The 17,911-nt window shown below is 43.5% G+C and overlaps 1 protein-coding gene across 1 annotated transcript in view; it reads right to left on the bottom strand.

The window, feature by feature from the left end:
• Positions 1 to 296: 296 nt before the first annotated feature.
• GLE1 (GLE1 RNA export mediator) overlaps positions 297 to 17,911 on the bottom strand; it is a 44,191-nt gene continuing 26,576 nt past the window's right edge. The window contains exons 7-16 of the mRNA XM_027104655.1: positions 14,130 to 14,361; positions 13,422 to 13,534; positions 13,192 to 13,261; positions 8,324 to 8,466; positions 8,029 to 8,219; positions 7,394 to 7,523; positions 6,525 to 6,629; positions 3,529 to 3,611; positions 2,675 to 2,738; positions 297 to 1,488 (exon numbers count right to left, since the gene is read on the bottom strand). Of these exons, the coding sequence (XP_026960456.1) occupies positions 1,420 to 1,488; positions 2,675 to 2,738; positions 3,529 to 3,611; positions 6,525 to 6,629; positions 7,394 to 7,523; positions 8,029 to 8,219; positions 8,324 to 8,466; positions 13,192 to 13,261; positions 13,422 to 13,534; positions 14,130 to 14,361 (1,200 nt within the window). The 3' untranslated portion in view covers positions 297 to 1,419. The remainder of the gene's footprint in view (positions 1,489 to 2,674; positions 2,739 to 3,528; positions 3,612 to 6,524; positions 6,630 to 7,393; positions 7,524 to 8,028; positions 8,220 to 8,323; positions 8,467 to 13,191; positions 13,262 to 13,421; positions 13,535 to 14,129; positions 14,362 to 17,911) is intronic.

Raw genomic sequence — 17,911 nt, forward strand, 5'->3', positions numbered from 1 at the left:
AGTGAATTGAACCCAAGTCTCTAGACTCCTTCCCCAGTGTTCATTCCATTGTGTCCACATCAAAAGACTTTAATTCTTTCCCATCTGGTAGATAAAACAGGGTCAGTTATTGGTACATAATTCCACAAAAGAAATGACAGAAAAAAATCAGTTTTCCCAAGGTGAAGGTCAAGAAGACAAAAAAGAGAAAAACACACCACTCTATACCTAGACTCGGGCACCACCATGCCCCTTATGATTTACACAGCTCCAGTTACAGGAAGTTGATCATACTGAACAGACTAGATACCAGCAAGGGGTTTTTAAAAATCAAGCTTTATTACTTATCTTTTGGCACTACGGTCAATAATTCACAGAATGGGTCGCTTCGAGCGACTCAAGATTACCAGAGAGTCCTCCACAAGAAACACAACCCCACATACAACATTTACCACAGAGGAACAGATCCAAGAGAATGAGTCTTTCCATAAAGCAAATCTCAACTCTTATCTGAACAGCCAGACTCTGGATTTTTGTAGTGGCTTTAGTCAGGCAAATCTATCATCATTCATTACTCAGAACATGTAAAAAAATTATAAGGCAGTTCTCAATTCTTCCCCAAATCTTTATTAAACCCCTGACTCATTGCTTACGGATGCTCAGCGCATGTACAATGTTGCAAGCTCCACCTCAGCCCATCTTAACTCAAATTGAAAAACAAAGTTTGGTTCACGCATGCCGACTCATCCAGGAACCAAATTCCAAAGCAAGAAGACAAACAGTGTTTCCTGGTTCAATATAACATGTGTTAACAGTCCTAATCCCAGACACTAAGCTACCTCCGATGCAGTCTGGGACTGACTTAGCCCATGTCTACACCAGGCATTTCTTCTGAATTTATAATTACTTCACAAGCTGACTAAGGCAAAACAAACATAACCCAGTCCTGCATGTGAGGGTTTGGGCCTCATCTATTAACTGCTACTTTAAAGGTGACCTTGAGTCTTTGCTCCTCCTGGGAATTATTCTGAACGGGGTCAGCATGGGGGGAGGGGCTGGGGTGTGGTGGTGGAGTGAAAGCCACTTCAGCTCAGAGTGAAATGGTCAAGGTATTAACCTACCTTCTGAAAGATACTAGAGACAAAGGAAATCAAGGGTGAGATCAAGTGCTAAACTCTTCTCATAATTTTTTTTTCAAATTTTTTGCAAAAATGAGAAAGGCCAATTCTGCTTACTCTGCCATGCGGACCCCCTTAAGGAGTCATCACATCTACTAAAGGACCTCTTAGATCTGTGACCCATGAAAATCTGCTCTCCTAGTGACAAGGTACAAGTACACAAAACACATATTGACACGACTTCTCCCAAATACAGCTGTCTTCAGTTGCTTTATTATTTTCCCTTTGCAACAAAATGGTGATGGTGGGCGATGGAGTAACATCAGGAACGCCAGAAGGAGGAAGTCAGAAAGCCCTTGGGGACAGGAATCTCCTTGCGCTGCAAACATTTCTGGTCAGGGAAAGACAAGGAAAACAGAATGATTCTCTGATAACACTGCTTCCAACACTTAAAGTTTGGAAGAAACTTTGAGGGACAGCAAGTGGAAGTAAGTCCTATGGATATAGTACATATATATACAATGGAATATTACTCAGCCATAAAAAACCCAAAATAATGCCATTTGCAGCAATGTGGATGGACTTGAGACTGTCATAGTGACTGAAGTAAGTCAGAGAAAGACAAATATCATATAATATCGCTTATATATGGAATCTAAAAAAAATAGTACAAATGAACTTCTTTACAAAACAGAAATAGAGTCACAGATGTAGAAAACAAACTTATGGTTACGGGGTGGGGGGAGGGATAAATTGGGTGATTGGGACTGACATATACACACTACTCTATATAAAACAGATAACTAATAAGAACCTACTGTATAGCACAGGAAACTACTCAATACTCTGCAATGACGTATATGGGAAAAGAATCTAAAAGAGAGTGGATATATGTTTATGCATAACTGATTCACTGTGCTATACAGCAGAAACTAACACAACATTGTAAATCAACTATACTCCAATAAAAATTAATTGAAAAAAGAAAAAAAGGTTGTCTATAAGACTTCTCCTTCTGCATGAATTGCAGCGGAGGACAAATGCCAGGGTATTGTTAATGTCTGTCCCACTCTCATCTCCCACAGCCTGGCCTCACCTTTCACTACTGCAATTTCCCCAACTGGGCTACTGGAAACTGGAAGTCAGTTGGCTGTCTTGGCAGACATATCAAAACGTAAAGTTTTTTGGCACTTGGAAAAAGGAGAGGAGTCTGGCTCAAACTGTAGTCTGTTTTCGTGGAGAAAAGTGACCACACATACCTGTTCCCTAGACCTGAGACTGAGAAAAGAACCTTGGCCAACATGCAAAAAGTGTATCAGTGAGATAAGATTCACTACATATATTTTATTAATCTCTTAGGAGAGCTTTTCCCCACGGGCAGTATGGACAATGACGCGTAGGAAGACGATGAAATAGCAGCCCTTAAGGTGAAGAGGGGTGGATGGACAAAACAGTAGGGTTGGGAAAAATCAAGAGGAAGAGACCACAGTCAGAGTCTGGATGTGCAAGACATGTCAGACACAGGTGCACTGGAGGCCGACAACAGTCTGGGGTGTGCTGGTCTAAGGGCATCTTACCTCCAAGAACTGCTTGAGGCGTATGAAGGAACCCATCTGTCCTGGGCTGGTGATGGCTTCAATCCTACAGGGAGAGAAAGAAGACAGGTGAGTCACACCTATGACTCACACTTATCTTTTAGAGGAGTTAAGAGACCTGCTGATCTGGAGGAAGAGGCAGATCAAATGACTCACAGACATGTCTTCTAGACTGGATGCTGTCGCTCTACTAAATGGTCTCAACATTTTTTTCTTTTCTTTTCTTTTTTCTTTTTTCATGCCCCCTGCAGTGGAAGCATGGAGTCTTAACCACTGGACCGCCAGGGAAGTCCCCTTATTTTTTTCAAATAAGTGGATAAAGGAAAAGAGAGCACTGTTCCTTTCCAAGGTCTTTGTGATCAGGTGGGATGGGTGCTGCCAATGCCTTTCCCCACTTTGAAAGGCCAGTGAGTTGAGAGGAATGAGCAGGGTCCTTGAAGGTTAAAGCCACAACAGAGTCAAGCAAACTGGCTGACCAATCAGTTTCACCAACTGATTTACTGAGGGAGTTTGCCTCCTTGGTTTCATTCATGACTGCATGTAATCACCATCCCAGATTATCTGGGGGAGTTTAGAAAAGAAGAGAGTTTAAAAAATGTCAGGTATCTGAATCCAAGATCTTCCTAATTTGTTTTTTTTTATTTAGTCAACAATATTTAAGAGAGACTTCAGAAGCGTTTATTCAAGTAACAAAGAGGAGATGGATGGGAGCAGATGTTACACTTAACACAGGTGCTTAACTGAGTCAGAAACAGCATGTAACAGCAGCCACAGTATCTGACGTCATAAGTTTTCACCTACCAAATCCCCTGGTGTCTACCCAACAAGTCTAATACCTGGGGAAGTAGTCCTCTTTGATGAGAAGTATCATCTTCCAGAACTGGACCTGGTACTGCTTCATGAGGGCATTCCCACACACCTAGAGGGGAAGGTGGGCACTGTCAGAGCAGAGAATGAAAATTCACACTCATATGAGAGATCCATAAAGGACAATCAGACCTTTGCCTTTTGTGCCTATCAAGAATTTCAACCACGATGCCACTTAGCCAGCTAAGCAAGGGAATTAAAATCCAGCTTTCTTCTGAAGCATTTCTCATATACGGTAATACCTCCATTTAACCAGACTGCCAGGTAGCCAGGTGTTTCAGAAAACGTGAATCAAACTTAACTTACTATTGATTCTATGCAACAGGATAGAAAGCCCAGAGATAAATCCACGTACCTATGGTCAACTAATCTATGACAAAGGAGGCAAGGATATGCAATGGAGAAAAGATAGTCTCTTCAATAAGTGGTGCTGGGAAAACTGGACAGCTACATGTAAAAGAATGAAATTAGAACACTCCCTAACACCATACACAAAGATAAACTCAAAATGGATTTGAGACCTAAATGTAAGACCAGACACTATAAAACTCTTAAAGGAAAACATAGGAAGAACACTCTTTGACATAAATCACAGCAAGATCTTTTTTGATCCACCTCCTAGAGTAACAGAAATAAAAACAAAAATAAACAAACGGAACCCAGTGAAACTTAAAAGCTTTTGCAAAGCAAAGAAAACTAAAAACAAGATGAAAAGACAACCCTCAGAATGGGAGAAAAGATTTGCAAACGAATCAACAGACAAAGGATTATCTCCAAAGTATATAAACAGCTCATGCAGCTCAATATTAAAAAAACAAACAACCCAATCCAAAAATGGGCAGAAGACCTAAATAGACATTTCTCCAAAGAAGACATGCAGATGGCCAAGAAGCACATGAAAAGCTGCTCAACATCACTAATTATTAGAGAAATGCAAATCAAAACTACAATGAGGTATCACCTCACACCAGTTAGAATGGGCATCATCAGAAAATCTACAAACAACAAATGCTGGAGAGGGTGTGGAGAAAAAGGAACCCTCTTGCACTGTTGGTGGGAATGTAAATTGCTACAGCTACTATGGAGAACAGTATGAAGGTTCCTTAAAAAACTAAAAACAGAATTACCATATGACCCAGCAATCCCACTACTGGGCATATACCCAGAGAAAACCATAATTCAGAAAGACACATGTGGGCTTCCCTGGTGGCACAGTGGTTGAGAGTCCACCTGCCGATGCAGGGGACACGGGTTTGTGCTCCGGTCTGGGAAGATCCCACATGCTGCGGAGCAGCTAGGCCCGTGAGCCATGGCCGCTGAGCCTGTGCGTCCGGAGCCTGTGCTCCGCAATGGGAGAGGCCACAACAGTGAGAGGCCCGTGTACGGGAAAAAAAAAAAAAAAAAAAAAGACACATGCAACCCAATGTTCATTGCAGCACTATTTACAATAGCCAGGTCATGGAAGCAACCTAAATGCCCATTGACAGATGAATGGATAAAGAAGATGTGGTACATATATACAATGGAATATTACTCAGCCATAAAAAGGAACGAAATTGGGTCATTTGTAGAGACGTGGATGGATCTAGAGACTGTCATACAGAGTGAAGTAAGGCAGAAAGAGAAAAACAGATATCGTATATTGACGCATATATGTGGAATCTAGAAAAACGGTACAGGTGAACCTGTATGCAGGGCAGAAGTGGAGACACAGACACAGAGAACAAACATATGGACACCAAGGGGGGCAAGTGGCTGGGGGTGGTGGTGGTGGGATGAATTGGGAGATTGGGATTGACATATATACACTTATATGTATAAAAGGGATAACTAATAAGAACCTGCTATATAAAAAATAGATAAAATAAAATTCAAAAGAAACCAACCAAACAAAAAAACCCCTTAACTTACTATTGATTGTAAAGGTTTGACATACTTCCCGTATTGCGACTTCAGGAGCTTTAAGGTGACTAGAAACTGTTGGCGTTATAGGCCAAATGGTCCCAGATTTGTTATGGCATGTGCCCCAAGCCTTTATTCTTTAAGAACTGTCTCCTTTCCACAGAAACCCTACCCTTTCCCTGTAGTGGGGTCCCTAATGGGCAGAGAGGACTATACGGAGCCTCCTAGACGAGACTGGTAATCTGTGACCCAAGCTGGTTAATCATATTTTCTCTCCTGGGAATCAGCAATCACAATGGTGGGACATTAGTCCCATTACACTGGGTGACCACACTGAGGCTGAGGGATATAGCCCAGGATGGCATCTTCTCCACTACGCACAGAAAACTTCAGAAAGTTGGCTTATAGAGCAAGAAGGAGGCAACCTGCAGGAAGAGCAGACATGGAAGACCACGTGGTCCCAGGGGGAGGCTGCCTTGGTACCTGGTGACATTCCAGTTCCTGGTTCCAGGCCCTGATGAGATTCAACCGCACATCCTACCCTTGATTCTGGAGTGAGTCACTTCTATATCCCTAAAACAAATTCCTTTTCACTTGTACTGGGATGTACAGTTTTCTGTTCTTTAGAACGAGAAGACAACCACACAGCGAAGGAAAGTACACTGGGAAGAAAAATCAAAAGCTAGCTTTGTCTTGGGGATCAGGAAAAAATTTATGATACTGGACGCTAATGCTGTTCACCGTTAAGTCTCTATTTCTTTTTTTTTTTAGCTCCTAAAATCCTTGTAATTTCCTAAGTGATAAAGGTAAAAAGAACATCTTTTGTTGTATATATATTTATGTATTTTTAAAATTTTTTGGCTATGCGGCATGTGGGATCTTAGTTCCCTGACCAGGGACTGAACCTGCGCCTTCGCAGTGAAAGCGCGGAGTTGTAACCACTGGACTGCCAGGAAATTCCCATTAGTCTCTATCTCTATATTCCTTTCCCAGTCACGTCACACAGTGGCCCAAGGCTGCTTCAACCACTGGCTCTCTCTCGTGTGATAGCTGTATTACGTACCTCCAAGAAATCAAAGAGGAGGGTGGCTGTCACATCTGACAGGGGCTCCATGTTTAAGATCTGTGCCAACCAGCGCCAGCCATGATTTAAGCCATGAGGGTGAATCTGGGAGGAGAGAGTCGGTCACTGTTTAATCTCATTTTATGCAGAGATCTAAATTTCCACCATTATCAACCAGCCATTACCAAAAGGACATGAACCCCCAGATCAGCTAACCTAAGCAGCTGCCACAGGGCAGAAGCAACACAAGCCAAACAAACTCTGTTTTTAAATACTGCATACACTGGTATCCACACATTCTTCACAGCATCCCTGTAACACAGGGCTGTCAGCTTCAGTTTCAGGGATTCCACAGTTACTCTCATAGACATTTTATTTATTATTCTTGGTATCTTTAGCACAGAACCTGGGACATAGCAGGTGCACAATAAAAACTTCTTGGATTCAATCAACCTATATTCCTTTCTCTTTAGGTTTCCAAGTCCATCAACTTCTCCAACCCTCTAATCTCCATTCCTTGAAAAAAGAACTGGGCTGGCAGGTCAAAGCCCTGGCCCCCAGCCGTGGCTCTGTCATTGACAAGTGTGTATCACTACAGCTTGCTAAGCCTCCATCTGTGAAGTAAGGTATGTGACCCAGATGGCCTCTAAGGCACCAATTAGTCTCTGAACAAATGACCCTGATGATCCAAAAGTTTCCTAATAATCAACATCAACTTCTCTGAAGAGTACCTATGAAGCAGCAATAGTCTTTAACTTATCATGTGACTGGACTGCCTCTCTGAAAGGTCAGTATTTCCTGCAGGTAAGATACACTAACGTGGACTCTGGTCCAACGTCTCATTATCGATACTAAGCCGCTTCTACTACCTCTTGTCGGTTTCCGTACGGCCACCGGAGCTGGATGATGGCAGCGTAGAGACGGATCATCCCGGACATGCGTTTTAGAAAGCTGTCTTGCTGTTCTACTCTGCAATCCGTCACTTTGTAGCCAAGCATCCTATGTGGGAAGAAAATATTCAATGTGACAAGGCCAAAGTGAGGGTGACCAATTACTTTTTATGGCTAAAAGTAACTATATTATTACTACATTTAGCATTATTATTAATACATTTTTACATGCTACTCACATCTATTATCAAATCTGTGCATCATATAAACCCTGAGAGGTAAATTCCCAGGAGGTAATGGATATCATTACCCCCATTTACAAATCATGAAAATAATGTTTAAAGAGATTAAATGATTTCCCCATTTTTGCAAATCTATTAAAAGACAAAGCAGGGATAAAATTCTAAGACCCCTGGATTCTAAATCCAGTGTTCTAAAGCCACCCAGTTTGCAAGACAGTAAGTCTTTCAAAGACAGTTTGAAAGACACTGTATTCTCTGATAGAATGTTCAAGGTACATAAGAGATGTTCTGAGGAGAGGAAACAAATCCCAGTTCTATTTCTATTTCATTCATCACTCTAGGGATAGTGAGTAAGGAGAAAAACAACTTCACCTCTGATAATCTTCCAAAGCCATTCCCTCTTTGAAAGCTGGATAGAAAGGAACAGAGTAAGGACACTTCTTGTGCAGATGAGCAAGGATGAGGTCCCCCACTCTGGGGTGGAGCTCCCAGATTCCGGACGCCACGACTGCGATGGGGAATGCTGCTTCATGATGGGAGGCCACTTCCTCCTCCCCTTGTTTCTGGGAGCACAGACAGGGGGTGATTTTAAGTTAATACTCTAGAAAGGTTTAAAGGTTGTGCACCAGCCTCTTCTTCCCATACCTTTGGCAACAAGGTTCCTCACCACAAATTTCTCTGCCAGTTTGTACTGGACAAAGTCCAGGCCCTGTGGGTTAAGTGTGACGGACACAGAGCGCCCACCAGACTGAACGGGTTTTCCAGAGAGTAAGCTGTGGATCTTGTCAAAGATCTCCTTCAGCTTTGAGCCTGGGTATGAAAGACAAAGTTAGGGAAAAGATACAACTGCAGTCAATCTATTTTTTTCACCACCGCAGTAACAAATCCTCTATACAAACCCAGCTGTGCAGCCCTACAGAAGGTCAAAGCCTAAAGCCAAAATACAGATGCGGAAAAATGTCTGACAATCAAATCCATGATGTGGGGGATGAGAAAGTACACAAAGCGTGGTACTATTTCGAAGGAATTCCTTATTTGCAGAGTCAACTAATTCTGAAACTGACACAGCCGAGAGATGAACAGTAGTATAGAAATAGGTGTTGAATTGTTACAGATGCCACGGGTGTGGCTGATGTCCCTAGAGAAGTCATTTGCAACTCTAGGGAAAACCTTCTAAAGGATCTTCCCCAACTCACAGTGATTCCCCCCTTCTCTTCGACCTGCCTTCCTCCATCCTCAGCAACACAGAAGCTACGTTTGTATTACAGATCCTGTGTGCCCCATCTTCCACACTGGCTAGTTAGATTAGGACTAGTCACACTGAGCTGATCAGCCAGCTGACAGAGTCGATTCCTTGAAGTGGCCACTCCTGTGACATGTACACATGTAAGCAGTGGGGCTCTGGCCCTGCTATGTGGACCAAAGAACAGCAGTCTACAAAATTAGAATGGAGGTGGACAGAGGGAAGCCAAGAGGAGAGAGAAAAGGGTCCTAAAATTTCTGGCTCCTGAGATCCAGCTCCATTCCTGCCATAGGTTCTGTGAAACTGCTATCTATCTATCTCTCTATTTAGGCTGCGTCGGGTCTTAGTTGCTGCACATGGGATCTTCCTTGTGGCACACAGGATCTTTTCTTTAGTTACGGCGTGCGGACTTCTTAGTTTCAGCATGCAGACTCTTAGTTGTGGCATACATGCGGGATCTAGTTCCCCAACCAGGGATCGAACCCAGTCCCCCAGCATTGGGAGCACAGTGTCTTACCCACTGGACCACCAGGGAAGTCCCAAAACTGCTTTATCTTTAGAACAAACCCCCCTACCCCACCCACTTTTTCTTTCCTTTTTACTTTTCTTTCTTTCTTTCTTTTTTTTTTTGCTTAAGCAGATCTGAATTAGTTTCCATTATTTAAAATCAATGTTTGAACAAATACAGCATCTCCAGTTTAGAAATACCCTGCCAAATTCCTAATCACTTTAAGAAATATTTAAAAATCTCAGAAATATCCTCCCCAAACCACTGATTCAGTTCCATTAAAAAAGGGGAGAGGGCTTCCCTGGTGGCGCAGTGGTTGAGAGTCCGCCTGCCAATGCAGGGGACACGGGTTCGTGTCCCAGTCCGGGAAGATCCCACATGCCACGGAGTGGCTGGGCCCGTGAGACATGGCCGCTGAGCCTGCGCGTCTGGAGCCTGTGCTCCACAACGGGAAAGGCCACAACAGTGAGAGGCCCGCGTACCGCAAAAAAAAAAAAAAAAAGGGGGTGGGGGAGAGAGTGGCAGCACATTTCTTAGGAAGTAAGAGAAGCAGGAAGAAACCAAGAATTAAATAATGAGATATCACAGAAATCTCAAGGCTAATAATCCCAGAAAAACAGAAACAGAGACTGTAACCTTACTGAGATATTAAAATATGTACATTTCCACACAAATTTACTCAGCTCACCTTCCTGCTAAGTCATACCCTACTATTCCTTGACTGACGGTTTCAAAGGGCTCCACTGGCCAAATCCCCAGCCAGCCCCTCTCCCCGTGGCTCTCCAGTTAGGAAAATCAGGTCCCAACCCTATGCCTGATATGGCCTCCCACATCCCATATGTCACAACGGCACCATATCCTTCTTTAAATTCTGCTCCGAATCTAACTACTCATGGACACCCACCTTTCAAGAGGCAGCAATTAGGTCACCTCTCTCTCAGTCATTCAACATTTACTGGGCACTAACTCTAGAAAATGTTTGTGTCTGACTGGGCTGTAAGCTCTTAAAGTGCTTACAATAATGATGGAGACAAAGAGACATAGTTATGGAATAGGCAGGAAAAGGAAGAATGGCAAAACTAGAGTCTAATCAGATATAGAGAATGAACTAGAAGAAGCAGTCAGGGGGATGACTCGCAGGTTTCAACTAAGGTGACCGAGTAGATAAGGTGCTATTGATTACTTAGAGCGAACAGGAGAAAAGGCAGGCAAGAGGAAAATGATGAGTTCACATCGGAACATTCTAAACCTGACGAAGCTGAGGGGCATCTAGGCAGAGCTGCCCCTCGGCTAGCTGGAGCGAGGGAACCTGAAGCTCAAAGGAAAGGAATGACCCAGAGACCGATCTGAGTGCCATGTGTGCAGAGGTCAAGTCTGACACCATGGGGGTTCTTTAGAATGAGAAGAACTTCAGGGTAGAAGCACATCCCTGAGGACACACTTACCACTGATGTGGGGGCAGGAGACTGAGGAACCCACAAAGGAGAAAAAGAGGGAGGAGGAGAAGCTGGAAATTAATGACGCTGCAGAAGCCAGAGGAGTAGAGGTGATGGAGGGAATAATCAACGGTAGCAAAAGGCAACATGGGGACTTCCCTGGTAGTGCAGTGGTTGAGAATCTGCCTGCCAATGCAGGGGACATGGGTTCGAGCCCTGGTCCGTGAAGATCCCACATGCTGTAGAGCAACTAAGCCCGTGCACCGCAACTACTGAGCCCATGAGCCACAACTACTGAAGCCCGCGTGCCTAGAGCCCATGCTCTACAACAAGAGAAGCCACCACAATGAGAAGCCCATGCACCGCAACCAAGACTAGCTTGCTGCAACTAGAGAAAGCCTACACATAGCAACGAAGACCCAATGCAGCCAAAAATAAATTAATTAACCAAAAGGCAACAAGAAAATTAGAAAATACTGAGAAGACACAGAATCAAAAGAAACAGATTTTAGAATGTGAGTGACAGGCATGTTTAAAGGGAAGGGAGCCTGTAAAAGGGAGTAATTTTGCAGAAAACAGGAGTGATCTCTCTTGAAGGAGATGGGAGGGGATAAGAATAAGGCTCCCGAGCCTCGTTCAAGGCTTAGGCAGAAGGCTTAAGTGTGGGCCGGAAGGGTAGCGCACCTTTTGAAGCAGGAGACCAAGAGGTAAATACAGCTGTGTATCGGTGGAAGGGGGTGCATCTGAGGATCTCACACCTGGCGTCTCAAATTTTCCTGATGAAGGAGGAGGCAGGGCTGCCTGCGGTCAGCTGAGGGGTAAAGACCTGAGGATGAGCCTGAGGAGAGCAGCGAAGGTGTGGAACGGCTGTTCAGTCAACCTCGCCCCCGTTGCCTTGGCTATCAAAGGAAATGGCACTTTCAATCTAGAAAGTGATACGTGTTTACTTATTTGACCTTGCCCTGTTCCAGAAGGAATTCCAGGCAGCCACGTGATATGGAAGTTCTGTCATGTAGCCTCTCAAGGGCAGGAACTGCAACTGCTTATGCTTTCTGGGCAACAAGTTACTCAAGGGAACTGGGACCCAGGCTAAGTCAGAGCAGCTTGCCCGCTGCATGTGCTCCCCAGCCACTGGGCAGCACAGTCTGTACTGTGGAGGCTTCCACATCTGAGCTCTGTGAAAATGAACCTCTGTTTCTAAAGAATAGGAAAAAGGGGTCTTTCCCCTGTCTGGTTCTTCCTCTCTAAATCTCAGTCTCTGGAGAGAAAAGGAAAGCATTCTCAAGTGTTAACAAGCAGGCTTCGAGTCTGGAAAAGCTAATGTTGTAGGACAAAAAGCAAAGAATACAAGTCACATCCTCGGTTCTCTTAGGGGTGCTTTCTGCAATAACTTCTAACTTTAGGTAAGAGCCTTCCTAAACAATTCACTTTTTTTTCTTTTTGGCTGCCTAGGGTCTTCATTGCTGCGCACGGGCTTTCTTTAGTTGCAGCGAGTGGGGGTTACTCTTTGTTGCAGTGCACAGGCTTCTCATTGTGGTGGCTTCTCTTGTGTAGCATGGGCTCTAGGCATGCGGGCTTCAGTAGTTGCAGCACACAGGCTCAGCAGTTGTGGCGCACAGGCTTTGTTACTCTGCAGCATGTGGGAACTTCCTGGACCAGGGATTAAACCCGTGTCCCCTGCATTGGCAGGCGGATTCTTTTTTTTAAAATTAATTAGTTTGTTTTTATTTTTGGCTGTGTTGGGTCTTCGTTGCTGCACGCAGGCTTTCTCTAGTTGCGGCAAGCAGGGGCTACTTTTCGTTGCGGTGCAAGGGCTTCTCATTGCGGTGGCTTCTCTTGCTGCAGAGCATGGGCTCTAGGCACGCAGGCTTCAGTAGCTGTGGCACGTGTGCTCAGTAGTTGTGGCTTGCGGGCTCTTGAGCGCAGGCTCAGTAGTTGTGGCGCACGGGCTTAGCTGCTCCGCGGCATGTGGGATCTTCCCCGGCCAGGGCTCGAACCCATGTCCCCTGCATTGGCAGGCAGATTCTTAACCACTGCGCCACCAGGGAAGCCCCTGGCGGGCAGATTCTTAACCACTGCACCACCAGGGAAGTCCCCAGTAACTTACTATTAATATATAGCTTATTTTTTTTAATGTGTCAACAAACACATAATGATTTCCTTCTACATGTTGAAAGAAAACAAAGGAGAGTAAGCTATATGCATATAGCTTATATACCTAACCCAACGGTCAACATTTGTTGAAACACATTCTATTTATAAGAACTTTACAGATAAGTGGATTTGGAATCTCAAAAAATACTTGTACAATGTAGTGAAGGGCCGTGTTCTTAATTCCTCTGACCAACCTGCAATGGTGGAGATCTGGCTCACTGGAATGGTGGCAGCCTTCTGGAGGTCCATCTTGATCTTTTTGGCCTGTCAGAACAGAGCAGTGAGAAGGCAGACAGTGTTCTGAAGAGCTGAGTAGACGCCCTTAGGGTTAGGGAATGTGACACGCTAGCTACATTCCTCTGGGACACGAGGCTGTGGGCGGCACCATGTGGCCCAGAGAATTCCCAACTCCCACCCCTCCTACCTGACTGTCTTTGCTGTTGCTCAGTCCCTCAAAGGCCAACACACACTGACTGGAGGCCTCCTGCAGCTGCTGGTACCACTGCATTGTACTATCTTGCACCTTCACCTGGAGGTCTGAGGGATGAAAGAAAGGCTTTCATAATAGGAGAATTTCTTAAACATTTAATATGAGCCAGGTACTGTTCTAATCACCTTATACATGTATTAACTGCTTTCACTGTCATAATAATCCTATGAGGTAGATTCTATTATTATCTTCATGTTACAGATAAGGAAACAGTCATGGAAAGGTTAGGTAACTTGCGAAAGTCACGTTGCCAGGAAGTACAAAAACTAGATTCCCACTGATCTGGCTCCAAAGGCAGCGTTCTGAACCACTATGCTATATCGATGCTCTTATGTATTCAATAAACATATATTCTATACATACTTATTTAAAATACTCAGTATCAGCAATTTGGAATAATACATCTACTAGAATTATACAGAATTTCAAGTCCTCACGGCAAATGCTGGAATGTGACGTGAGGCTTCACATCAACGAAAACCAAATTTAATTCACTGAAAGTACTGAATTTTACATTATTTAAAAGTTCTGGTAAATTGTCCTGTAGCTTAAATATAATATTCAAAACATGTTCTTGTTTCTTTTCCCATTCTGAAACTTTTACACATCAAGTTGAAGGACCATTTCCACACCGAGACCTACCTTCATTCAGCTTCCCTCCTGGGCCCTGCCTGGAAGCTGGGGGCTCTTTACGGACCTCTGGCCCCTGCTGCACCTGTGACTCTTGCCGCTGTACCTGGGCCTCCTCTTCATCCTGCCTCCTCCTGTCCTCACAGGCCCTGGCGATTTCCTGCTGCAAGTTCACAAGGAGGTCCCGCATTTCCTGCAGCGCTCTCTCAGCCACAGCTTGCTCCTCTGCTGTGGGAAAGCCGTTCTGTCACAGCGACAGAGGCAGAGCTTAGTGGTTATTTCCTAGGTACCTGAGGTGCTGAATCATACCTCACACAAGTTCACAAATTTCTAAACTGGAGTTGTGCCAGTGGAGTACCCACATTCAACACGTTGATACCTACTGCTTTCCTGTGCTCTTAAAGGTAATACCGATTTACCATCACATCCACAGGATCAACGGAGAGATTTTTCAATGCTCTCACCAACCCTGGCTGGAATAACTTTTTTTTTTTTTAAGATGGTATCCAATTCTTTTTTTATTTTATTTCATCTAACTATTTATTTTTTGGCTGCGCTGGGTCTTCGTTGCTGCGTGCGGGCTTTCTCTAGTTGTAGTGAGCGGGGGCTAATATTCCTTGCGGTGCGCGGGCTTCTCATTGCAGTGGCTTCTCTTGTTGTGGAGCACGGGCTCTAGGCGCGCAGGCTTCAGTAGTTGTGGCACGTGGGCTCAGTAGTTGTGGCTCCCGGGCTCTAGAGCACACGCTCAGCAGTTGTGGCGCATGGGCTTAGTTGCTCCACGGCATGTGGGATCTTCCTGGACCAGGGCTCGAACCTGTGTCCCCGACATTGGCAGGCGGATTCTTAACCACTGTGCCATCAGGGAAGCCTGGAATAATTTTTTAAAAGCTTGTGGCAATAGTCTAGATCAAAACTGAACCAGCTTTACATTATTCTTAGAATGACACCTCTTTGGTTATAGTGCATTATTCCTTTGAGTCACTGACAAATTTGAGTTCTTTCTCTTTTATTAAGAACATCTGCTCATAAATGAGCTCCCATACAAGTCCAACGAACATGCACATTTCTTTTAGTGTGCTATTTTGTCAGAATTTCACTCAGGATTTTAAAATGAATTGAGAAGCTCTGCACCATTTTCTATGTTCTGTCCTATCAACATGTTTCATGGTTTTGCCTGTTAAATCAGCAAGGCCTCTACTGTGTTGTGTATTTGAAAGGTGCTAAGAGAGTAAATCTTGTAAGTTCTCATCACAAGAAAAACAAAATGTTTCCTAGTTTCTATGGTGACAGAAGATAACTGGACTTATTGTGATCACTTTGCAGTGTTTATAAATACTGAATCACGGTTGTACACCTGAAACTAACATCATGTTGTCAATTATACCTCAAAAAATAAGGCAACAGTGGAAACAGTAAAATGTTACGATATTTGCAATATACTTAGAACACCAAGATCTCTTATTTTTTATTAAAAAAATTTTTTGGCTGAAGTGTAACTGACATACAATATTATATTAATTTCAGGTATATATGCATCATGAATTAAGTCCTCTTTTTTTCACTTTTTAAAATTTTTATTTTATATTAGAGTATATTGAATTACAATGTTGTGTTAGCATCAGTTGTACAGCAAAGTGATTCGGTTATACATATACATATATCCATTCTTTTTCAGATTCTTTTCCCATATAGGTGACTACAGAATATTGAGTAGAGTTTCCTGTGTTATACAGTAGGTCCTTGTTGGTTATCTATTTTATATATAGTAGTGTGTATATGTTAATCCCAAACTCCTAATTTAGCCCTCCCCCCACCTTTCCCCTTTGCTAACCATAAGTTTGTTTTTGAAGTCTGTGAGTCTGTTTCTGCTTTTGTAAATGACTTCATTTGTATCATTTTCTAGATTTCACATATTAGTGATATATATGCCTTTGTCTGAGAAGTCCTCTTATTTTATTTATTTATTTTTTTTTAAAAATTAAATTTTATTGGAGTATAGCTGATTTACAATGTTGAATTCTTATTTTATTTTTTTAATTTATTTTGGCTGAGTTGGGTCTTTGGTGCTGAGTGCGGGCTTTCTCTAGTTGCAGTGAGCGGGGGCTACTCTTTGTTGCGGTGCGCGGGTTTCTCATTGTGGTGGCTTCTCATTGCGGTGGCTTCTCTTGTTGCAGAGCACAGGCTCTAGGTGCGTGGGCTTCAGTAGTTGTGGCACATGGGCTCAGTAGTTGTGCCTCGCAGGCTCTAGAGCGCAGGCTCAGTAGTTGTGGCACACTGGCTTAGTTGCTCCACAGAATGTGGGATCTTCCCGGACCAGGGCTCGAACCTGTGTCCCCTGCATTAGCAGGCAGATTCTTAACCACTGCGCCACCAGGGAAATCCCTGAATTCTTATATTAAACCAACTTGTTCCAGATAGTAAAACAACCGCAACAAAAAAATTCTACAGGATATTCATGATAAGTTTTGTCTTTTAGGTATTAGAATGTATTATAAAGCTATATCAATTAAATTATAATGATCCTGATATAAGAATAAAAACACATCAAGGAAACAGAAAAAAATACTGAATAGATACATGTACATGTATAACTGAATCACTTTGCTGTACACCTGAAGCTAACACAACATTGTTAATCAACTCTACTCCAATATAAAACAAAAATTAAAAAAAACCAAAACTGAGAAAGAGCTCCTAGGATACTATTTAGCGTGATAAGAGATATTTACAAATCAGGAGGGAAAGTGGTAGTAAAATAGTGTGAATATTTTACAGCATAAAGGTCTTTATCTCCCACCAACCATCAAATAAATTCCAGGTGGATTAAGTGAGGGGAAAAACCCCAAAGCATTCTTACATCAAAAATGTCATAAAGGGGCTTCCCTGGTGGCGCAGTGGTTGAGAGTCCGCCTGCCGATGCAGGGGACACGGGTTTGTGCCCCGGTCCGGGAAGATCCCACATGCCACGGAGCGGCTGGGCCCGTGAGCCATGGCTGCTGAGCCTGCACGTCCGGAGCCTGTGCTCCGCAACGGGAGAGGCCGCAACAGTGAGAGGCCCGCGTACCGCAAAAAAAAAAAAAAGAAAAATATCATAAGGGCCCCCGGTCACTGCAACTAGAGAAAGCCCACGCACAGAAACGAAGACCCAACACAGGCAAAAATAAATAAATAAATAAATAAAATAATTTTTTTAAATGTCATAAGGGCTTCCCTGGGGGCGCAGTTGTTAAGAATCCGCCTGTCAACACAGGGGACACGGGTTCAAGCCCTGGTCTGGGAAGATCCCACATGCTGTGGAGTAACTAAGTCCATGCGCCACAACTACTGAAGCCCGTGCACCTAGAGCCCATGCTCTGCAACAACAGAAGCCACCACAATTAGAAGCCCACACACTGCAACAAAGAGTAGCCCCTGCTCGCTGCAACTAGAGAAAGCCCGCGTGCAGCAACAAAGACCCAACACAGCCAAGAATAAATAAAAATAAAAAATAAATTTATAAAAAAAAAAGATAAAGACCTTAAAAAAAAGTCATGAACTATGGTTGCAACGGAACAGAGTGCTAAGCAGTTACATAAAGAAATGAAGAAAACTACATGTTTCAAAGCAGTGATCTCCAAGATAAATTAAGTGCAAAAAAGCAGGGTCCAGAACAGTGTCTATAGCAAGTTATCTTTTATCTGGGAAGGGATACACACACACACACACACACACACACACACACACACACACACACACACACACACACACACACACACACACACACACACACACACACACACACACACACACACCTC

The sequence above is a fragment of the Aethalodelphis obliquidens genome, unplaced genomic scaffold, assembly GCF_003676395.1.
Source record: "Aethalodelphis obliquidens isolate GAN/ISIS:26980383/991018 unplaced genomic scaffold, ASM367639v1 scaffold7, whole genome shotgun sequence".
NCBI classification, from domain to species: Eukaryota; Metazoa; Chordata; class Mammalia; order Artiodactyla; family Delphinidae; genus Aethalodelphis; species Aethalodelphis obliquidens.